This window comes from Xiphophorus couchianus, chromosome 3 (genome assembly GCF_001444195.1).
Source record: "Xiphophorus couchianus chromosome 3, X_couchianus-1.0, whole genome shotgun sequence".
Lineage (NCBI taxonomy): Eukaryota > Metazoa > Chordata > Actinopteri > Cyprinodontiformes > Poeciliidae > Xiphophorus > Xiphophorus couchianus.
Window position 1 is genome coordinate 12,146,778 of NC_040230.1, and position 23,023 is coordinate 12,169,800.

A 23,023-nucleotide genomic window follows, 5' to 3' on the forward strand; every position below is an offset into this window, starting at 1 on the left:
TATGGAGGCCAATAGTCTCATTCTTGAAAGCAGCATAAATTTTTCAATCCTGTTTTGAAGGACAGAATTCACAGACATTTTTGTTTGACCTCTGACCTGCACGATGAACTATAGGCCCTTGTAAAGACAGTCGTGTCTTTCCAAATAAAGTTCATCCCATTTAAGATGTAGAAACATCTCAGATGACCAATCAGTGGATACGGCTCAATTTGAGCGTTACGAGTATGACTGAATAGTTATGTAAATGTGTTTTCTTGGTTTTCTATTTTTAATAAATTTTTCACATTCTCGTAATGGGGTAGTTGTGTGCAGAATTTTGAGGAAAGAGATTAATCCAATTTGGAATAAGTCCGTAACAAAATGGGGATAAAGTGAAGAACTGTGAATATTCTTTGGATGCACTGTCTTGCACTGCATTGGTGAGGTGTGGCATAAAGAGGATCAGCCTGTGGGTCTGAAAGTAATCTTGCTCATATATTGGCTATATTCATGTATAACCATCAGGTGATGTTGATTTTTGTCTAGTACATTTTCTAGTCTCTATCAATCTCCGTGTCATTTAATACCTGTAAGCGGAAAAAGACTACAAGAATCAGGCAAGAACCAGGCAGCTTAGTTTGTCAACTTTATTGGTACTGAATGACAGGGGATTTCTACTGCAACCTAAAGTTTGAACACAGTTAAGTTTTACTAGTAATGCTATTGAGTCTATCTGGGGTGTTGGTTACTTGTAGTTTGTTCCTTTCATAGTTTCATTTTGGCAATGACTTCTTGACTTCACATCTTCAGGCATCCTCTTCGGCCTCCTCCTCAAACTCACCCTCCTCCTCAGCAGTGGCATCCTGGTACTGCTGGTACTCTGACACCAAGTCGTTCATGTTGCTCTCTGCCTCGGTGAACTCCATCTCATCCATACCTTCACCTGTGTACCAGTGGAGGAAGGCCTTGCGCCGGAACATGGCTGTAAACTGCTCAGAGATGCGCTTGAATAGCTCCTGGATGGCAGTGCTGTTGCCAATGAAGGTCACGGCCATCTTAAGACCACGTGGTGGGATATCACAGACGGCGGTTTTCACATTATTGGGGATCCACTCGACGAAGTAGCTGCTGTTCTTGTTTTGCACATTTAGCATCTGTTCGTCCACTTCTTTCATGGACATGCGACCGCGGAACACGGCGGCCACTGTTAGGTAGCGGCCGTGGCGTGGGTCGCAAGCAGCCATCATGTTCTTTGCGTCGAACACCTGCTGGGTGAGCTCTGGAACCGTCAGGGCACGGTACTGCTGGCTGCCCCTGCTGGTGAGGGGAGCAAAACCAGGCATGAAGAAGTGCAGACGAGGGAAAGGCACCATGTTGACGGCCAGTTTGCGGAGATCAGCATTGAGCTGGCCGGGGAATCGCAGGCAGGTGGTGACGCCGCTCATGGTGGCGGACACCAGGTGGTTAAGGTCACCATAGGTGGGTGTGGTCAGTTTCAGGGTGCGGAAGCAGATGTCATACAGGGCCTCGTTGTCAATGCAGTAAGTTTCGTCTGTGTTCTCTACCAGCTGGTGGACTGACAGGGTAGCATTGTACGGCTCAACCACTGTGTCTGAAACCTGCAGATAAACAACTTTTATTCAGTCTTATGATCTCAGAATAGGGAACCTACGGCTAATCAAACTAAATTTAAATCCCAAGCAAATCATGTGCCATCACAAGGATCAGTTACCTTGGGGGAAGGCACCACACTGAAGGTGTTCATGATCCGATCGGGGTACTCCTCACGAATCTTGCTGATCAACAGGGTTCCCATTCCAGATCCTGTTCCCCCACCAAGAGAGTGGGTAAGCTGGAAGCCCTGCAGGCAGTCGCAGCTTTCTGACTCCTTGCGGACCACATCCAGAACAGAGTCCACCAACTCGGCTCCTTCTGTGTAGTGACCTTTGGCCCAGTTGTTTCCAGCACCGCTTTGGCCTGTGGAAAAGATAGAAATTGAGGTGTTTTTTCTTAATGCTTTAGTATTTATTCATAAAATAGTAAGATTTATTAAGTTTCTACTCACCAAATACAAAATTGTCAGGTCTGAAGATTTGTCCAAAGGGCCCAGACCTCACAGAGTCCATAGTTCCAGGCTCCAGATCCACGAGAATGGCTCTCGGCACATATTTACCTCCTTCACAAGAAAGAGAAGAAGACAATGGAAGAGAAAGAGGAAGGGCAAAATAAACAGACCAGCTCAATATTGAATGAAAAAAAAAAGAATAAAAGTTTTTATAAACTTCTGACATTACCAGAGAAAATGATCTATAAAATGTTTAATTAAATGGTTTTTAAGAGGGAAGTTTACCTGTGGCTTCATTGTAGTAGACGCTGATCCTGTCCAGCTGCAGGTCACTGTCTCCATGGTAAGTGCCTGTGGGATCAATGCCGTGCTCGTCGCTGATCACTTCCCAGAACTGCAGACACAAAATGGAAGTGATCACATGACTGTTACTTTCAATAAAAAAACACTTAATATATCAATGTGGTTTATGAAACTGGGGCATTTAAATGGCTAAAACAGCAGTGGTATTGCATTTTTTTGCAGGCTGATGGTTAGGCCAAAATTTCCCCCCCTTTTAAGCGTGTCATATTAAAAGCATTTCCTGAAACGCAGTTGTTAATATTTCCACAGCCGCCAGCTGATGATACTGCAGAACGCAGCTCTTACACATGTAAAATATGATGGAGGAGCAGCACAAAGGAGCCACTGAGCACTCTGCACGCCGTACTGTGAATAAACTTCATTTGCACCCAGTCGCTCAACACAGGAGGACAGTGACTGTCTGTATTCAAGTCTTGTTCACCCTTTTTAAAAAGACCGCATTCAAGATCTTTAAAAACAAACCCATTCAAAAATCCAGTGTGATTATGCAGGCGATTACTGGCTTTGACCAAATTTTCAAACATTTATTTCACTTTTAAGTTATTCATGTTTTATTATTTTAAAATGTATTCATCAAAATTATGATTTCCTTTATATGGATGAGTCGTATTATGGGCAAGCAGTCACTTTGGGAATCAGCGGTGGAATGCAAATCATGACATTTAAATCAATGCACAGCAATCAGTAATGCCTACAGGAGCAAAAAGAGGCTCAATAAGGTCGAGAAGAACAAAAGATCTGCACAAAACAAAACAGAAACGGAGATGAGAGAACTGACGCAAGGCTGATGGTGACACAATAGATGGCTATCAGCAAAGATGAAGAATCCCAGTGAAAGAATGAGGACAATAAGCAGAAAAAAATGCCACACCCTGACCCAGATCCCTGCAATGTATGCATTCAGCATTTCTGTCAATCACATAAGCTGGACTTCTGAGTCAATGGATCCCAAGGGAGTGGAAACAAATAGAGATCTTATCTGAAAGGGCAGCAGTAGTAGTTTTATCAGCTTAGTCAAACACGGAGCAAAAATAATGAATTCAGGTGAATAAACATCTACTTATCTGTCCAACCTTATTTACAGCAACAAGTATAAGAAAAAGATGAATACTGATTTTAAGCTGTGTGCATTAGTCATAAGCATTCTACAGAGACAATGCAAGCAGATGCAGATTAAAGCAATTGCCTCTGCATCCACTGTGCATCAGCTGTTTCCTCCAGTCTTCCCCCACCCTTCTCTTAATTTGGTTATAGAAGGAAAGACGTCGATTACAAAGGAGGGTCTGGCTCTCCAGGACATAAGCACCTCTGCCAGTACTGCATCATGACTATAATAATGCATCCTTTAAAATCCAGCCTATTGCTGTAGTGCAATCTTGAAGATTAGAAGTAAACATATGAAATGATCAGCTGTTACATAAAGAAACAATAAGACAGCCATAATAACAGGCCAGTAAGCTCTTTTGTTGCAGAATACTATTGTTAGTGAAAGACTGGGTAGATGATGAATTGATTTATTGGTTCCCATTCAGACTGTGCTGACATCCCACCACTTGTGAATAGATAATTAGGTCAAATACATCAAAATATGTGTGTAAATCATCAACAACTACTGCGCAGGTTCATTACAATAGAGGCTTTTAGACAATATCAGTAAAAATGAGAAATTCCCTTATTCCTCAGACAATTATTCATGCCACACCCTTCCACTAGATCCCTTTTTAGATCACTTGAACTGCAGTCTGCCTCTACACAGCCTGGGGAATTAAAAAAAAATCTAATCAATAAGAGCTATTGATCCAAATAGGGAGGAAGAGGAGAAGTACTAGGCCTCTCCTCCAGACTCCCACTCATTGTCTGAAATGCCGGTCATATCTGCCTGTGGGAGACAAAGGAAAGCAGACTGGTCTGACTGAGGGGGGCTGTGACAACTAGAGAACAGACTTTACCCTCTTTCTTCTCTTCTTCAACAATGTCTGAGGATAAGCTGAATCTAAAGTGTGGGGAAGGCGGACACGCCCGGTGTTGTGTGGGGAGAAAAACCCCCGTCGAGACATCAAGACCCCCGGTATACCGTTATAGCAATGCACACACCCTCCCACCAGTTACCGCAGTGCACAAGATTCAACTGGAAAACCACGAATAAAGATCTGCTGGTGTAGCTTAAAGAGAATAAACTCATAATATATGCACTGAAAATAAATGGTTGTATTCCCAATTGACATAAAAAGGTCTTTGTATGAGCTAAAACTGAATACATTAAATAAGAGGAGAGTTGGTTTTAGAGGAAATACTGTGTTCTCCTACCTTGGCACCGATCTGGTTACCGCACTGGCCGGCCTGGATGTGCACAATTTCCCTCATTGTGGAAGTGAAAGTTTTCTAAGATAAAGAGCGAGGAGAGGTTGCGATTTCAGCACGAGGAGCCGACTGGTGCCTTAAGTGCTCGCGCTGGACAATGGATTTATAAGGCTGGAGCGTTTCCAGAGGTGGTGGGGGCCACATGCAGCGGCTCCACAGCGCCGATTGGCTGCAAAGGACAGACTGGGGGAGGAGACGGGGATCTGGGTAGGGAGGAGCGACGATGTTGCAGACCAGGGAGTGGAAATGAGAACAGGAGACTGACTAAAATTTTGCCAGCTGGTGTCCAGAAATATTTATTACAGCTGTTTTCTGGGTCAGCCATAACAAATCATCTCGTATCGCCTACTTTATAGGAAACAGATGGTGGACATTTCCGTGTCCAACTGGGGGGAAATGGGGACAATTTCACTCAAGCCCTCTTCAGTATGTGTTGAGGGAAAAAATCTCACTACCAGATCAATTTTACTAATTTTGGAAGTCGGATTCAATGCCGTCAGTGTCTCCAGATGGAGCATACATTATGTGCATTTTCTTCCCTTGCCTTATCCAGTTGCCTATTTGCTTCTGAATGCAGGGAGAATGCCAGAAAATAGTCAACCCTCTATTAAAAAGCCTGGATGTAAATGGATGAGATCATTTTTAAAAGAAGCTATCCTGCAGCTGTAGAGCTGTGAACAATGTGGCTAAATGTAGGACGCCAATGGGAGAAAAATAAATGGATTTAAAGACGGGCAATAATATACACTATTCAGCTTGAGACAGATGTTTACACACATTCATCATCAGTGGTAGTTTTTATAAGAGCAATATGGATCACTGTCTAGGGTGGCAAGGCCTTGGAAGGTGGGGACAGCATGACTTGACCAAAAAAAAAGCTCTTGGGAAATTCCCCAAGCAAATCTTTCATTTCTTATATGCTTGTCCAGCCAAAAATATATACATACACCCCATCAAAAATCTGAATAAATATCTTTTAGTAACTTGCAGATGCACCATATACAAAAGTTTATTAAAGCTCTTTATTGTATCATTGTTGCACCTTAGTAACAAACAGGCCACATTCGCCATTAAAAGTTAAAAATAAATATGAGATTCATGATAATAACGTAAGTGATTCTTTAGTGCTGGAGGTGCTTCGTTTATTTACAACAATATTATCCAAATTTAAAAGTCATAATGTTTTGCACATTCCACCTTTATTATGTTTAAATTTGAAGAGAAAATCATTATATAAGGAAATGGGTGAATCTTTGGGAAAGCGGTAGACTGCTTTGTCAGCAAGCAGCTTATGCCTCAGGCCTTCAGAGAGCAAAGTCAGTAAATGTCAACATGTTTCAAACCACATAAAACTGCTTTAGGGAACTAAGATTGTAACTTAGCATCTGATAGTTCAAACAGAGATCAACATTGTTTCTACAGCTTACAGGTCATATAAATGAAAACCTGCTTATCATCTTCCTCGGTGATGTTCTGCTGGGAGAAATGTGGCTTCACAAATAAAATTCAACTACCTCCAAGAAGGAAACACAAAGTCTGAGATGTTAACCCAGCCTGTAAGGTAATCTGAAACTGTTTTTTAAAATCTAACAACTTCTATGTTCTCCAATGGCCTCCACAGTCACCAGACCACAATCCACTAGAGCACATTTGGTCTGTGGGAGAAGCTTGTGACAAATCCACAGCTGATCAAGCCTATAGGGAACAAAATTTCATTAAAATGTTTGCGTCACCTTGTTAAATACATGACATCAACGATGAAGTCAGTCCTAAAGTCAAATGGGGCTCCAGCATGTTTCCAGCAGGGTGTGCCTAATAAAGTGGCCAGTTATTGTGTTGCAGCAGGGTGTCCCAAGTGTGGCCCAGGAGCCATTTGTGGTCCTTGAAAAACATTTGTTTGGCCCCTTTCAGTAATTAAAGACCACAACGTGCAGCGGATGCAGATGTACTCTTGTTAAAAATGTTTTGGAAAAATTTAACATACAAAATTAAATCAGATTAAAATGGAATATGTTTGGTACATTACAAAGTATTTAATTAGCTACATTTGTTCCTTTGATTTTAGTGTAATTGTGAACAGAACCACCAACATCCAGCAACTTATATTCCAAAACAGTCCCACTCAGTCAACGTCGCTAAATATACCTGTAATGAAGAACAAAGAGTGACCCAAATCCTATTCTTAGATAGTTTTCTTCTCAGTCAATAAAACAGAAAGCATTCGACTTCTTGAGATAAAAAAAAAAAAAAGCATTTCCATTAATAAGGTGATGTGCAAGAATGTTTTTGTTTTTTTTAAAATCACTGCGTCTTTAAAATGCAGGCACACATAATCATTACAAAATCCCAATAAGATTACTATTTTTTTAAATGTATAAAACAAAAACATAATTTTTTGGTTTACATTGTGTGATTTGACTTGTCCACAGAACAGGACAGGTCCAATCTGTACCAAACAATTAAGTCTGCAGGGCGGATCCTTAGGGCCGACCATCGTTCCATCCAGGACTTGTACAGGTCAGGTCAGGTCAGGAAAAGGGCAGCTAACATCTATCCCAACCCCACACATCCTGGACACAAATTGTTTAGACTGTTATCTTCAGGTCGGTTCTACAAAACGCTATTTACAAAAACCAGACGTCACAGAGACAGTTTTCTTCCTCCAGGCTGATGAACACAATGAACTCCTTACAGCCAGAGTAGTCTGCTAACTCTGTGACCCTTAACAAGACTTAGTTTGGCTGTTTACCTGTAGTTTACTTACAATAAGTTATATTTTACATACTTAAGAACAGCATAGTGAAACACACTTGGCTTGTACTGTAAAGTATGTAGAAAAGTCAGAGAGTAAATACATATCATTGCTTACATTTATTCATTAAATATGCTACAATAAACTAAAACATGAACCACACATATATATCTAGTACATTAAACTATGTGTTGCATATCTTAATCTTAAAATTACTTTATTAAAGTATACTTAACATAAACTTTTGTAAACTAAAAAAAAAGTTGTATTCTATTATATTAGTATATTTTCTAATACACCCCAGGTACATGGTCTGTAATACTTTCTGTGCTTTTATGTTTAAGCATATGTAATAAAATTAACCTATACTTTTTGCTAAGAGAAAACAAAATAAAGACATTGCACTACCACAAAATGAACATGTACATGGCTGTGTATTTTCACTTTATTCTTAACTTTACTCCCTCTAATGTTTATCTAATTATGCATAATATCTGTATTATGTGAGCAATTAGAAGTGGAGTCAAATTCTTTGTTTGGTCACACTTTATTTTTAAACTGAGAAAACATTTTGGTGCATAAACAAAGAAAAAACAAGGAACAGAACACAGAATGTGAAATAAATTCACTGGTACAAAAATACACTTTATGATAACTTAAAATTATTCAGTGACCCACAATATTCATATGTGTTTACAGATTTTTTTTTGTTTGTGCTCTTGGAAATAATATGGATCGATTTCCTTAATCAAAGCTGTAAAAAAAATAAAAATAAAAATAAAAACCTTGTTTGAAAACAGATCCAGACCAGATTCACCACAAGATGGCGCCAGTCAAACGGGGCGTGGTGAACAGACACTTCCTTTTTCTCAACGACGTTCTTCTCTGATTCCAATTTGACGATCGCCGAGCTACAGTACAATCTGTCCGCAGCAGCACGAAACCAATTTAATTGCATCCTGAAAAGGTTTGTTGTCTTTTATAAACCAAATAGGAGCGGTTTAAACAGAAACAGTCGATTCCGGTGTTTATTTCGCTGAAGCGTGGCTGTGTTAATCCTTTACTGTTTTCCTTTACTGTGTAGTAACTGCTAAAGGCGAGCTAATGTTAGCTTTCTTAGCGCCGTGATTTTAGATAAAGGGTGTTGTTTTCGGTTTGGTCAGGTTTTTTTTGTTTGTTTGTTTTACACGGGGATAGCTTTTTGTTTGGACTCGACGGTTTTGTTTGGGGAGATGTAAGGAAGATTTCAGCGGGTTTGTGGGAAAGAGGGAGGAGCCGTGAGGCTGAAAACACACAGATGGACGGATCTTCTGACTGCCGTTGACATGTGTGAACTGTAGTTCCCACAACGTGGACTCATGTATGAGAACCAGTACTTATTTTTTTACTCGGGAAATCAAAAAAATTTGCTCAAGTGAAAACAAATCCTTTGAATATTTACAGTAGTGAAAATATATTGCGAAATACTCCCAGTGATAATATCTTCTGTGCTATAATATTTGTCTTGTGGTGACCTGACCTTTAAATGGTACAACAGGTTCAGCTGTTTAAAAACATTAGAATAACAAAGCTTGCGAACAAACAGGAGTTCTCACTTGTATCTGTGTTTCACACATCTTTGGTTAAAATGTGAATATTTGACTCGGGTAAGAGGAGCAATACTTCGTAATAACGTTACTCAAGTTATAGTAAAAACTACAGCAGGAATGTCCACATTTATTGTCATATGGGCCAAAATCGTTGAGTCAATAAAATAAAGATAATTAAAAAAGTCAAGTCAAGCAAATGAAATAGTTCTTTTTTGTAGTTGTAGATCTAAAAAATGAAACTTTTTGCATGTTTGATGTATTAAAATAAATGCATGTAGTTGTGTCACTTTCTGTCAAAATGCTTGGTTTATTTACCCAAGTTTAATAAATTAGATTAATATTTATTTGGATGCAAGTGTCGCCTTTTTAGTAGCATATTTATTATAAAAGCTTGGTTATAAGAAGTGAATACTTTGGGTTGCTGTAAACAAAATTATAGTTTTTACCTTTATCACAAATAAAAAGTCTCCATCTGCATCAAGCGTCTGTGCTGCTCAAATTTCTGTCATTCTTGAATTGCAGTTGATGGGCCGCACAAAATCAGTTTAAGGGCCACAAATGACCCCTGGGCCACACGTTGGGACACCCCTGAACTACAGTGTTGCAAAGCTAGTCTTAAAAGTAAATTTTTCCCCAAAATGTTACTCAAATGAGTAAATATTGTTCCTACACTCCTCTGGTCATATTAGTTTTGACTTGGCGACTGTAATAAAGGTGATTTAAGAAGTAAAGTTAAATTTAAATAAAACGCTTAGCAAGTTAGTGACTTCAAAAGTGTTTGTAAGAAATGTTGATGTTACTTACTGTTTTGCTACATTCTTTGGGACTCATGCTATCTTTTACATCCTATATATAGGAAGATAAATGTGTCTTAGCTATTTGTCAGTTTGATGAATCATTTGTCTACATTTTCCAATCAATATCCTGCTGAAACACCCAGTTTTTAGGTTTCTAACTGAGGTTTTTATTTAATATTTAAAATGTCCTGGTATTTTAAAGAGCTCTACCAAGATTCTCAGGTTGTGTGAAAGAGAAGCAGGCCCACAGCATCACAGATCCTCCACTATACACTAAACTCTGCACATTAAATGGTTTTATGTGTAATAATCTGCCAGTCAGAATGTAACTGATACCCCCGCTGTGTTTCCCTGTGGATAATTTTACATGAGTGGGCTTTTTCCTGTAACTCTTTTGCAATTTCTGGTTATTTTTAGATTCCTGGATTAGAATCATTAGTGAAACAATTTAGCTGCTAATTTCATTTAAGTCACTTTTAGGAAAGCAATGCTCTTGTGAAGTTAGTCTTGAAAATGTTTCTAATAAGATTAAAGATTAATAATAGATTAAAGTTCATAATCTATTATTTTACATAATCTGTCATTTATTACATGTCATAAAGAAGCTTGTCACAATAATAAATTAATCACATGATAAATAAATATCAGCTTGATCATTTCTGATTTGATTATTGATATTTTTTAAAGGCCAATTTTGTTTACATAGATTTAATAATCTAATTAATTTATGGTTTAGATTGTGTATGGTATTTGTTTCAATTTTATTTATTGTTTTTAGTTGTCTTTTTTATATTTAAAATATCTTCCAGTTCAAAATTTGCGTTTATTGTTCTTTGAGAGGGCGAACTTTCATTATTATGTCGTTATCATGTTATTACTTAAAAATAGTCTCAATAATATTATCGTTTATTGCAATTTATCATCCAACAAAATGTATTATGTATAAATTTATCTATTTTTATGTGGTAATAAATGTAAAGGTTTTTGATTTTCATTTGCATCTTGGTCACAAATACTTTTATCCAGATTGTGATTTTTATTATACTAATATAAAATCCTGTTTTTACTGCTCACAGACTGCTGAAGGATTCCTTTTTTAATCATAAATGTACATTTTATTCCTTCAGGAATCGAGATGTTTTACACATGTGGACCCAATGAAGCCATGGTGGTGTCTGGTAATGGATTCCTGCTTATTTCCTGCAATAACACAGGATGTTTAGAAAATCCTTTCAGTAGCTGCTAGAAACAGATGATACTTAATGGCCGTGTTTATAAATGTGTTCTGCTTTTACTGAAGGTTTGCGATCTAATTATTTGCTCACATTGGACTTTCCAGTTTTCTTTAATATACTGCAACTAACTCGCCTGTATTGTGAAATGAATCTATAACTGATCTGTTTCTGCTTTCTCTGGATAGTGAAGCAGCTGGTTGTTTGTCACTAATCAGCACTGTAATGTTAAATGATTTCTCTTTTTCCCCACCAGGCTGCGGCCGTTCTCCACCTCTGATGATTGCTGGAGGAAGAGTGTTTGTCATCCCGTGTATCCAGCAGATCCAGAGGTGAGCCGCCTTCTGCCTCTGTGGTTCAGAGTCTCTGGCAAATTAAATGGAGACAAAAGAGAGCACATACATGATCAGAATATGATCATTTCTGCTTCGTCACGCTTGCTTTGTGTTCTACTACCGCAGAATCACACTCAACACCCTGACTCTGAACGTGAAAAGTGATAAAGTCTACACTCGTCATGGCGTCCCTATCTCGGTCACTGGCATCGCACAGGTGAGCGCCGACCGTTGTGTGGTAGAAATGCTTTATAATCAGAAAGTTTAACAGACTTGTTCTTTAAATCAGCTTCTGTGAACATATTTACTTTTATGTACGATTAGTGACTTTCAAAACATAAAAACTCACTGATCCTTTTAGCACGACGTCAAACTTCATTGTATTTAATTGGAATTTTAAAACTGCAGTGTGTTAAAAATTGTTGCACAAATCTAAAATATTTGATCCCTTGACTCTGATACCACTTAATAAAATCACTGTTTAAGGCATATGTAGTTTATGAAAAAGTTTCAAGGGATAAAGTTAAATTTGCAAGGCAATGTGGAAAGACAAAGAACTTCTGTGACTTTTTGTTTTACTGACTCAAATCTTACTAAATATTTTTCCCTCTTTTAAACCTTTAGTTTTAGTTTTAGCTAAATCTTTTTCTTTTTTTGTCCCAGGTGAAGATTCAGGGTCAGAACAAGGAGATGCTGGCCACCGCCTGTCAGATGTTCATGGGGAAGTCTGAGGCTGAGGTCGCTCAGATCGCTCTGGAGACCCTGGAGGGCCACCAGAGAGCCATCATCGCTCATCTGACTGTCGAGGTCGGTCCGCCAACATCTTCACATGTTTTCACTTGAACTTTAACACCACACGGGTCAGAACTATGTATTGTGTTGTAAAATCTGTGGTAATGTTTTGCTTTCTGTGCAGGAGATCTACCAGGATCGTAAGAAGTTCTCTGAGCAGGTGTTCAAGGTGGCCTCCTCCGACCTGGTCAACATGGGCATCGGTGTGGTCAGCTACACCCTGAAAGACGTCCACGATGATCAGGTTTGTATTCTCTAAATAAAAGTCAAACATCTGGAAGCAGAAGACATCTGCTGGCCTCTAATGAAAGCTCTCTGGCTCAGATGGTTTCCGCTGCTGAAGAACTTGAGTGACTGATTTTGACCCAGCTAACTCCCAGCCTCGTTTAGGCCTAAGTGCTTCAGCGGTAGTAGAACCATTTCTTCATTGGTTTGACTAATGCACTACATCCGAAAGACTGCGTGTCCGCTCTCTGGGGTTTCAGTGTGTTAAAGTGACAAACTCATTTAACGCTCGGAGCTTTTAGGGAGTTGAAATCCTTCTCTGCCTATTTGCAGAAGCCATTTTAATTCACACAGTTATAAATTCCCTTTTTGTTTTGTTGCACTATCAGCACGAGGTTGGATGAAATTGGTTGATTTTGAATCTTGTGACTCTTTATGTGTTGATGTTTGGTTCTTATCCTCATGAAACTCCCGACGATTGATTTTTATTTACTTACTTTGTCCACCAAATTTTTATTTTAAATCTCCTGGTGCTGCCTTTATGGCGCCGTTTTAACAGGATTCCTTCAGAAGGTAAATAGACCTACAGCATCTCAAATTGTCTACTGTACCTTACAGTGGGCACGTTGTGTTTTTCCACGTTTCACACTTTGTTTCATGTGTCAAACTTGAGGCCCGGGGGCCAAATCCGGCTCACCATAACCTCTTATGTGGTCATTTAGGCTCTAGAAAAAGAGATACAGTTGTGTGCCTAAATATTTTATCTGTGGAATCAAAGCAGTTTCTATCTGAATTCAATTTGAAAAAGTTTATTTAACTTTAAAATGGATTCATTAGATGCAGATGCCTATTTATTCACATTTTTACAGTCTAATGGGTAATTTTATTGAGAACATTCATGATGCTGATTTGACCTGAAATAAAAATGAGTTTGACACCACTGCTACAGAGTCTTTGCTGGATCTTAAAATCTTGCATTTTATTATGTGCGTTTTAAACTCCAAGAAGTTTTAAATAATCTTAAATGTTATTTGACATAATTATTTGACTACAGATGTGGGCAGTTTTAGGCCAATATCTATTTTTTGTAGCTATTTCTTGAGTTTTGGAGGTAAATAGGACATCAGGCTAACCTAAATGGTATGTTTTCTTGTCTTTCCCATTTTGGAGAGTGGCCATGAAATATTATCGTGTCAGTTCATAGCCAGTGAAAACAGGAAGTGACTGATTATTTAAACCTTCCTAGTTCCACCTATGAATGAACTAAATTTAAAAGTATAAATAAAAAAATTGCTTCTTTTACATTTTTATAGGAACTTGTTTGGTTTGTAAGGTTGTTTGTGTTTTCTAATCTTTCATTTTCTGTCTGCTCTGCAGGATTACCTTCACTCTCTGGGAAAAGCCCGGACAGCCCAGGTCCAGAGAGACGCGAGGATCGGAGAGGCTCAGTATAAACGTGATGCTGTTATCAGGGTAAAGAATTACAAATGTGGAAATAAATGGTGAAAAAGAATATATTTGGAATAATTTCCTCATGATCTGTTCCTGTCTCGCTGGCTGTACGCAGGAGGCTCATGCAATGCAGGAAAAGGTTTCTGCGCAGTACAAGAACGAGATCGAAATGGCGAAAGCTCAGAGAGACTTTGAGCTGAAGAAAGCAGCCTACGACATCGAGGTCAACTCCAAGAAGGCCGAGTCAGAGATGGCCTACCAGCTTCAGGTGCCTACAGCACCACAGTGCACTACAGTTTGTAAACGACACATTTTATTGCTTCAGCCACATTTAAAGGGGAACTATAAGGCAAAATTCACATTTTGCATGTTTTTGAACTTCCATTTGGGTCTCCACCTCTTCTTAAAACAGCCCAAGAGTTTAAAAAACACCCAGCTGTTATTTGGCAATAAGTTGATGTGTTTTGGTATCTGGAAAATGAGCCGTCAAAAAGGAACCCCAGTGAAGCCCGATCAGTTACCTAGCAACTCAAGCAGAGCTTCAGCACATTTGGTCAGCTGGTTTTACCGCTGTATGCTCTGTACAATGGCTGCTGGAAAAGAGAAGCGTTTTATTGTTGACTTACCATCCAGAAACCACTTGGTCCATTCTTGTTGGTTGTGCAGGAGGCTCCCCTTCTGCTTTTCAAAGATGTACGGTTGCATGTTTGTGCATCTGTTTGCAGCCATTTTCATATGTGAGTGTAATTGTTGAGTTGGGGGCGTGGCCAGCAGCAGCTTATTTGGATTTAAAGTGACAAGACGCCCTAAAACAGCTCATTCTGAAAGAGCTCAAAATAGGAAGAGGCGAGCAGAATTAAATCTCACAATTTTGTGCAAAAAATTCAATGAATATGTTTTGTATAGATCTTATCCTAAACTGTTCAAGGAAGCATAATGGGTCACCTTTAAATGTCCCACATCAGGTGGCCAAGACCAAGCAGCGCATCGAGGAGGAGAAGATGCAGATTCAGGTGGTGGAGCGAACGCAGCAGATCACGCTGCAGGACCAGGAAATCTCCCGCAAAGAGAAGGAGCTGGAGGCCAAAGTTAAGAAACCTGCAGAAGCTGAGAAATACCGGATGGAGAAGTTAGCTGAGGCGCAGCGGTGAGCAGCACGCCGCCATTTTGTTGAGTTCATTGAACTGGGATTGAAAGTGAGCATTTTACTTGTTCTGTTCTTTTGTTCAGCCTGCAGCTCATCATGGAGGCTGAAGCTGAGGCCGAGTCGATTAAGGTAAAAACTGACAATTACGTATTAATATTATTATTAATTATAATATTATGTTTGGTTTTGTGAGAAGTGAAGGTCTAACACTTTGTTTGAACTGTGGTCTCTAATGAGCGTCTGTGGTTTTTTTTTTTTGCTTTCATTCAGATGAGAGGCGACGCCGAGGCTTTCGCTGTGGAGGCTAAAGGTCGCGCTGAGGCAGAGCAGATGGCCAAAAAGGCCGAGGCCTTTAAGCAGTACAAAGATGGAGCCATGGTGGACATGCTGCTGGAGAAACTTCCTCTGGTCAGTTTAACTCTCTCTGATAAAATAATCTAAACAAATCTTAGAGCTGAGAGAATAATCACTTAATTAGCCAAAAACAAAATTACTTTTTAGTCCTCTTTAATTTTTATTTTGAGCATGATGGAAAGGACACCAAAGGGGTGAGAGAGCTGCAGTAAACTCTTGGCATTAATTATTATTATTACAAATTATAACCATGAATATGAAAAGAAAGAAGAACCAAGCTAACTTTAGCCTGAGATCTGAAAACATCTCGCTGTGCAAAGATCCCCAGCAGAGCAAGATGTGTGTTTACTGTATGAACCAAGGCAGATTTACCTTTAGAAATACAGCTGAAACCAGAAGTTTACATACATCAAAAGACACATTCACCTCTTTCTCTCACTGTCTGAAGTTAAATCAAATCAAACTTCTACTGTTTTAGGCCAGTTAAAATAAAAAAATTACTTATACTTGCTAAACGCCACAATAATGAAACAAAAATTTTCAGATTTATTATGTGGAAATATTTAACTATGTTCCAAAGGGACAGCATGGTTATAAAGTGGCTCATGGAAAATAAACTCAATGTTTTGGCGTGGCCCTCTTAAAGTCCTGATCTCAGTGCTGAACGGAGTTTATGGTCAGATCTGAAAAGGCGCGCGAGCGAAGCGGACTTCAAACCCGACTCAGTCCTGTCAGGAGGAACGGGCCAGAAGATGGAGGAGGAAAACCAAAACGTTTGAAACAAGTCATGCAGTTCAGAGGCAAAACTACCAAATAAATGTATCTAGCTTCAGATTTTGAAGACATAATTAGTAAATCTGACATATTTTCTCATCATTGTGGCATTTAGCAATTTTGGGATGTTAGATGATGTTCAAACAACTTTATGAAACCCAGACAGCCCGCTTTGTAAAATACACCAAAAATATTGGATTTTTAACCTTTTTTTGATATTTTTCATTCCTTAAAACAGTTGATTCTATCTGAAAACATTTTGTCATTTTATTTTAAATTCCTCATTACAACCAACACTTATCCTTTTTGCTTTCTCTGATGACGTTTTGCTGCAGATGGCTGAGGAGATCAGCAAGCCGATGTCGAAGGCACAGAAGATCACCATGGTGTCCAGCGGCGGCTCAGAGGTGGGAGCCGCCAAACTGGCTGGGGAGGTTCTGGACATCATGACCCGGCTGCCAGAGGCTGTGGAAAAACTCACAGGAGTTGAAATCTCACAGGTGCTTCTGAGTCCGATCTGTTAAAAAACAGATAATTCACCTGACTGAGTAAACTGAGAATGTTGATTTCTTATTTTCCTCTGATTCAGGTCACTTCGAAGGCGTCCCGTGTGCGTTAGGAAGGGTGATCATCTGAGAGCGCCACGCCTCCTCCTCGTGTCCAATCTGTACCGTCGTTCTTCTCTTGTTGTCTCTCCATGGACGTTTCCCCTCCTTTCTGTGGCTTCTGCTCATTTCCTGGATGTCTGCTGTTTTTCTCCCTGTCGTTACCAACCACAGAAACACTCGGATGTTTTTTGGGCCCGTTGGAGTCGTAGCCGCTCAGCCCACTTTAGCTCAACATGAAGTCAGAGCTGCTGCCTTTTTATACCTGATTTTCAATATGCAACTTCTTGCCTTGTGGTTTTCCTCATCGTTCCTGCGAAGGAGCTGGACCACTAAACCATCACTCCTCGGAGCAGAGGTCACTGTGCCTTTTTTAATTTGTAACAGAACGCAAAGTGCTTTAGCAAGTTCAGGGAGCCCGAATTACACCTGCTGCTACAATGGAAGAACTGTCCTGTCACTTGAAAAGCGGCTCCTCTCCCCTGTTTGAATTCAGGTCTGAAATGTAGGGAAATCTATCAAATTTTCCATTTGTTTACTATAACAATTGTCGCTCTCTATGTGGTCCTGACTGTTGATTATGTAGAGCTCTTAAATCAGGGCTGTTAAACTCATTTTCCTTTTGGGCCAAATCAAGACCATAAATGTTCTTAAAGGGCCGGTTGTGCCAGAATGTGTTGATAAAACCCATTAAGCTATTAAAATATAAATAAATTCTTAAAATTAAACACTGAACATATTTTCAGTCACTCCAAGATTTCACAATCTATTTTTTATTTACAATAAAAAACTTTTGATTACTCACCACATCATCCCACATAAAGTAAGGCTGAACCAGCTAATTAGTAGAAGTATAGTAGAAATACTGCCACCTGCAGGTTACTTACAGCCAATGTTTGACAAATTTATGCGAAAAATTTGCAATAAACTCACAATTATGCGTTAATGTGAAAAAGTGCAGGGATTTGTTGATGGTACGTAAGTTTCCAAATCACAAAAAACTGGAGTGATAAACTGATACAATTTGTCAGTAAACAGATAAAAAGTGCTTTGAATTGATTGATATATTTAAACTTGCTGCTATCTTGGCTGTTCTATTTATGTGTCCCTTTAGAGTCAAGAGGGCCACATAAAAAGCTGTGGCAGCCCAGATTTGGCCCCTGGGCCTTGAGTTTGACACATCTGTTTTAAATCCTCTTTGGTAATTAAATTACTAATCACTGTTAGCGTTGTTGTCCATTGGCTACATTTCTTACCAGTTTGAGCTGCAGGCAGAGGGATTTCAGTCTCAAAATGTCGGCAGAAGTGTTCGATGGGAACAAGTTTTGAGGTTTTCCTGTTCGATGGGAACAAGTTTTGAGGTTTCCTGTTCGATGTGTTGACAGTGTCTGGCGGTTGCAGAAAAGCGTGTTGTCTCTTTGCAGCAGCATTGCTCTCTTTGAGGTCAAAATTCTGGGGGTGTTTTTTAGACAGAATCTGCACTAACTAATGTCACAATTCACACCTCAGCTTATGTATGTTTTTTTTTTCTTCTTGGAGTTTAAATTGGACTTGGGATGTTTTTCCAATTTTGATCGTACTGAACCTTTAAATGGTAAAATCGTACAGAATATTTGAGACGTTAGCTGAGACCTGTTCTAATATAACTGCAGGTGTATTCTTATTATTATTTTTGTATGTGTATTAACTACCAGTTGCATCTGTATCAGACTTTATAGACTTTTACCCAAAGGTTTTGCATCAGTAAGCCTTCTTGCTGTCGATGTGATTCTTGTGAGGAATGCTTCGAAAACGTTTGTTGCATGGCTACTTAAACTGACGTAAACGTAAATCATATTTAGTATGGAACTGCTTGTACTAAATAGTCTGTAGTGAACAATTAATAAAATGTTTTAACTCACCGAAAACAGCCTGGTGTTTATACACAGTGTGAGCCCGCTCAGTTTTATTTGAAAAGGGTAACTTTAATAAAACATCTACAAAAATAGAACAGCAATGAATAAGAGCTTGAAGGTAACAAGCGTTTCTATAGCAACGATGAAAATGTGACAGGGAGTTATCTATATATTAGCAAAGAAAACTGTAATCCTGTCCTTTGAATATGTACATACTGTGAAAATCAGAACAGAGAGATGAAATCAGACAGATTGGGAAGAATTATAGTAAAATGTTACGTACAACCAACTTCAATATTATAATTTTACTAAAAAGGACAAAAATGTGTTGGTCGTCACCAGATTTTAAAATTGTGTTGCTACAACCTGATCCGAGACACATTCTTAAATAAATCGAGACGCCGCAGAGACTCAACATGTGGGAGTTAACTGAGTGCTGAACAAATACATTTGATCAGGTATTTATGTGAAAACTGACGTTTTAGCAGCTTGCTAATGTGTAATGGTACCAGTGACCTGAGAAAAACATGTTTTTGGCCATCAAATTGAAGAGTTATACAACCATTTCTGCACAATTTGGAATCAGATCATTCAAATAAAACCATTTCAGACTTTATACACCTCAATCTAGACGTGGGATCTTCAATACAACATAATTAGAAGGCTGAACAACAATTGGATGGACATTTTATATGGATATCGACACAATCATCTGTTAAAGAAAAGAGCTTATGCTAAAAACATCTGGTGCAGTACTGCTTGAGGAGAAGTGTCTCAAGAAATCAGCTAAGAAATCCCCAAATTTCAGTCAAATTTTGAAATTAAGCTGAATAATTCAAGTCATTGCCCAGTTGAATATCAAAGTGTTCATAGTAAACCGACTCTATTCTGGTTTGGCTCATTGAAATATTGTTTCAGGACCTTAGAGAGGATAAAACTTGTACCAGCATGAAACACAAATCAATCAGGTTTTCCGATGTTTTGTTTAAAGTAATTTTAAAACACACTTTTTTTGAAACAAACATTTTGAGTTGAAACCATCAATAACATGAAGCACTTCTATATATGGATGATAAAGGTGCAACAGCGCCACCTTGAGGCCAGTGGTTCGCTACGGCTTTAGTGAGAAGGAGATAATTTTCTAGATCAAACTGTACCTTTACGCCCCTGTGTAGGGTGCTGGTTTGCTGAGTCTCCAAGCTATTGCACTAACTACATTTCTCCTCTTCACCAGACAATCCTCCTTATAAATTGGCAATACATTCATCACACAGTCTCTATTTGCCAACTTTCATGCGCTTTCTCTTATTCTTTCATGCCATTTTATTTTATATTCCTCGACTTTTCTTTTGTGAATACATATAAACTGTTTTGCTCTTCAAGCCTGAACACAACTGAGATGGAGAAATGTGGCAAATTCAAGCAATGTTGGAATAAAATGAACCAAGGCACCCCAAACAGGATGGAGGTCTTCAAGCTATTGCTGCTACAGCTTCTTAATCATAAATAATGATGCAGTAATATGATTTTGTTTATTTCAGGAAATAATCTGGTGACGACCAAAAACAACATCTCTTGAAATCCCTTAAATTGAAAGCGAGTGTACAAACGTTTTACTATAACCAAGCTAAAAAAAAAAAGAAAAGAAAAAATGAACTACAGTGTATCAAAATGAATGAAATGGCACAACCCATCACTAAACATGTATTACTTCACAATCAGGGTGATCTCAGATTTACAGTGCTGTACAGACAGTAAGGTAGAAGCACTGGTTCCACCACGGTCAGCTCACACATGGATCAACGCAGAGATCGACTTTCACTCCAAAAAACAAAACAAAAGAAAAAAATCAGGAATCCCAGAATTCCCCGTTTGAATAATGCCATAAAATTACAGTGATATAAAAGAAAATTATACGATCAGTGACATCTCAGCGCTCTGAAAGCTTACATAGGATTGCTGTTTGGATCCAGAATGCCATTCCAGGTTTTAAAACAATTTTTTTTACATCTAATGGTTTGGCAGAGCAGGGGAGGGGAGAGGAGGTCTCAGACGTTTTCACACCTCCTGCTAACATGCCAGACATCTGTGCCATAAAAAATGTCAATCCATGTAGCTAGATGTCAGTTTACTGTTGTGACACACAAGAAGCTGCAGGAAGTTTTATTTCTCTACATGATGGACCAAGGAGTACGGCTGGAAGACAAGTAATTTTGTCCAAAGAAAACATCCCGGCCTGGCTAGAAATCTGACAAAATCTTGAGAAAGAATGTGCTATGAAACAAAAATAAAAATAAAAGTTTGTTAAAAAGGTGTGCACAGGTTATTGCAGCGTTTTACTTTTTTATATTTTCTACTTTCACTGATTTCTTTCTACTTATTTAGTTAAAATGTACAAGATGAATGCCATTTAAAGGTGGAAAAAAAAAGTTTTTAAATAATTTATCATATTTTTTAGGTAACAAAAGCCGGGCATTTTAACAGGAGAGTGTGCATGTTTGAGATGTGTGTCCTGATCAGAATCAGGAATCATCATTCAGACCCATTACAGAGACGAGTTTCATTACAGTCAGGGAAATGCATGTAGGGTAAAGTGCTGCTGATTTGTGGAATTTTAAAATCGATCCTTTTTGACCCGAGTCGCAGTCAAATAAAGAAACGATGATAAGAAGAAGAACACCTGATAAGGTGCCTGAAAAGGAGTCCCAGAGCAACGTCTCTCTGATGGAAGAAAAACAAAACAATTATTTGTTAATTTGCAGCTGCAGACTCTCATCTTCTGCGCCTTTTTCCTCTTGTTTGGCGTCGGGTGCATGATGGAGGTCAGATTGTTACGATTAAAGGTGGGAGACTCAACGTGTTCACACTGACGAAACGGGGAGGCTGCTCCTGCCTGGTCCACACCTCTTTATTTCCCCACAAACACTGTGGATGTGGGTCACTGGGCGAGAACGTGGGGCTGAGATCAAATGAAGAGACGTAATAAAAAGTAGGCCGAAGGGGACGTAGCTGGGAGTAAGCTCACTGAGTTACAGTGCATGCTGTGAGCTATAAATACTAAGACAATCCCTGCGTGACCTTTCACCTCCAAACAACAGGTGTTCTTCGTGATATGAGCGTATTCACCTGTTAGTCCACAAATAACATTTAAAAGGCTGAATAATTTGAATGTTTCAGACATGAAGCTGTAATTTGTGCCACTGATTCCTGCATATTAACTCTGCAGCAGAAGAGACACGATCTGAAATGACAGAAAACTGATTTGAAGCCTGAACCCACCACCAGTTACTACGTAACGTAGCTGTTACCTACTAAAAAGACGTCTTTTGGGGGGTCTGAGGTGGAATAAAAACCGAACCAGCGGTGTCTCAGCCCCACCCGCCCAAAAAGTACAAAATACAAAAGCGAGCAAACCCCACTGTGCCTGTGAACGCACCCTCCACCACACCAGCCTACTTCACCGCTCAAGCAAAAAGGTCAACTTTCTTCCTGTCGTTCTTCTGTCAAACCATGTTCATGGCGTCCTCGGTAAGAAAGGAGTGGATGTTGGCGAAAGATGGGCGGAGCTTGCAGTCTCTGTTCCAGCAGCTCAACATGAGCTCATAGAGACCCTGAGGACACACGGCCGGCCTGCTCAGATACACCTGAGAGAGAAAGAGACGCATGTGATGAACATCTCTGGATCACTCTGGGTTATTCTGACTAGCTTCATTAGCAGTCAAGTAGTCAACTCAAAAACCAGTCTTTTTCCAAATCAGTGAACGCATCATATCCAAGTGCTGCCAGTCGGGGTAGCCATTTACTCTTCTGCTCACATTAAAGGTGACTTATTATACTACCTTAAACAGATCTATGGCCTAAACAAAACATGTTTATTACATTTTCAGGTTTCAATCTGATCAGTTCTGAATATTTTGAGCTCCTTTCAGACTGAGCTGTTTTAGGGCGTCTTGTCACTTTAAATCTAAATGAGCTGCTGCTGACCGCGCCCCCAACTCAACATTTACATGTCGAAATGGCTGCAAACAGATGCGCAATTATACAACCAAGCATCTTTGAAAAGCAGTAGTTGAGCCTCCTGCACAACCAACAAGAATGCAGCAAGTGGTTTCTGACATGTAAGTCAAGAACAAAACACTTGTCTTTTCCAGCAGCCACTGTACAGCACATATAGTGGTAAAACCAGCTGACCAAATGTGCTGGAGCTCCTCTTGGGTTGCTAGGCAACGGTGCAGCGCCCATCGATTGTGACTAAATTGGAAAGGTTTTGAAATGGCTCAATGTCCAGACTTCCAAAAAATTAAAC

General features: G+C 39.3%; 3 protein-coding genes and 1 long non-coding RNA gene across 8 annotated transcripts in view; 1 reads left to right on the forward strand and 3 right to left on the reverse strand.

Moving 5' to 3' along the window:
* Positions 1-612: 612 nt before the first annotated feature.
* On the reverse strand, positions 613-4,877 carry tubb5 (tubulin, beta 5). Its single transcript, XM_028012362.1, has 5 exons — positions 4,715-4,877; positions 2,330-2,438; positions 2,045-2,155; positions 1,712-1,956; positions 613-1,598 (listed from the first exon to the last, which is right to left on the reverse strand). Exons 1-5 carry the CDS (start codon positions 4,769-4,771, stop codon positions 786-788), a joined length of 1,335 nt encoding a protein of 444 aa, XP_027868163.1. The 5' UTR covers positions 4,772-4,877; the 3' UTR covers positions 613-785.
* A 2,159-nt stretch (positions 4,878-7,036) lies between these two features.
* LOC114141966 (uncharacterized) lies at positions 7,037-8,435 on the reverse strand. Its single transcript, XR_003594931.1, has 2 exons — positions 8,338-8,435; positions 7,037-7,338 (listed from the first exon to the last, which is right to left on the reverse strand). It is a non-coding gene; the product is annotated as an uncharacterized LOC114141966 (long non-coding RNA).
* flot1b (flotillin 1b) lies at positions 8,353-18,729 on the forward strand. The gene is made up of 13 exons (XM_028012922.1): positions 8,353-8,487; positions 11,034-11,084; positions 11,395-11,470; positions 11,600-11,690; positions 12,137-12,280; positions 12,390-12,509; positions 13,868-13,963; positions 14,058-14,210; positions 14,908-15,089; positions 15,173-15,218; positions 15,360-15,497; positions 16,553-16,717; positions 16,807-18,729. Exons 2-13 carry the CDS (start codon positions 11,042-11,044, stop codon positions 16,834-16,836), a joined length of 1,284 nt encoding a protein of 427 aa, XP_027868723.1. The 5' UTR covers positions 8,353-8,487; positions 11,034-11,041; the 3' UTR covers positions 16,837-18,729.
* The window catches only part of ddr1 (discoidin domain receptor tyrosine kinase 1), an 85,414-nt gene continuing 80,732 nt past the window's right edge, over positions 18,342-23,023 (reverse strand). For all 5 annotated transcript variants that reach the window (XM_028012921.1, XM_028012919.1, XM_028012917.1 and 2 more), the window contains one exon: positions 18,342-22,361. In XM_028012921.1, the coding sequence (XP_027868722.1) occupies positions 22,221-22,361 (141 nt within the window). In that variant the 3' untranslated portion in view covers positions 18,342-22,220. The remainder of the gene's footprint in view (positions 22,362-23,023) is intronic.

What these genes read in the sequence shown, in the direction of transcription:
- tubb5 (XM_028012362.1), bottom strand. Translation starts at nt 4,771, where the DNA reads ATGAGGGAAATTGTGCACATCCAGGCCGGCCAGTGCGGTAACCAGATC. An exon ending in GTAACCAGATCGGTGCCAAG is followed by an intron (nt 2,439 to 4,714) that starts GTAGGAGAACAC and finishes TTGTGTCTGCAG; the next exon opens with TTCTGGGAAGTGATCAGCGA. An exon ending in ACCTGACAATTTTGTATTTG is followed by an intron (nt 1,957 to 2,044) that starts GTGAGTAGAAAC and finishes TCTTTTCCACAG; the next exon opens with GCCAAAGCGGTGCTGGAAAC.
- flot1b (XM_028012922.1), top strand. Translation starts at nt 11,042, where the DNA reads ATGTTTTACACATGTGGACCCAATGAAGCCATGGTGGTGTCTG. An exon ending in AAGACGTCCACGATGATCAG is followed by an intron (nt 12,510 to 13,867) that starts GTTTGTATTCTC and finishes TCTGCTCTGCAG; the next exon opens with GATTACCTTCACTCTCTGGG. An exon ending in TGCTGGAGAAACTTCCTCTG is followed by an intron (nt 15,498 to 16,552) that starts GTCAGTTTAACT and finishes GTTTTGCTGCAG; the next exon opens with ATGGCTGAGGAGATCAGCAA.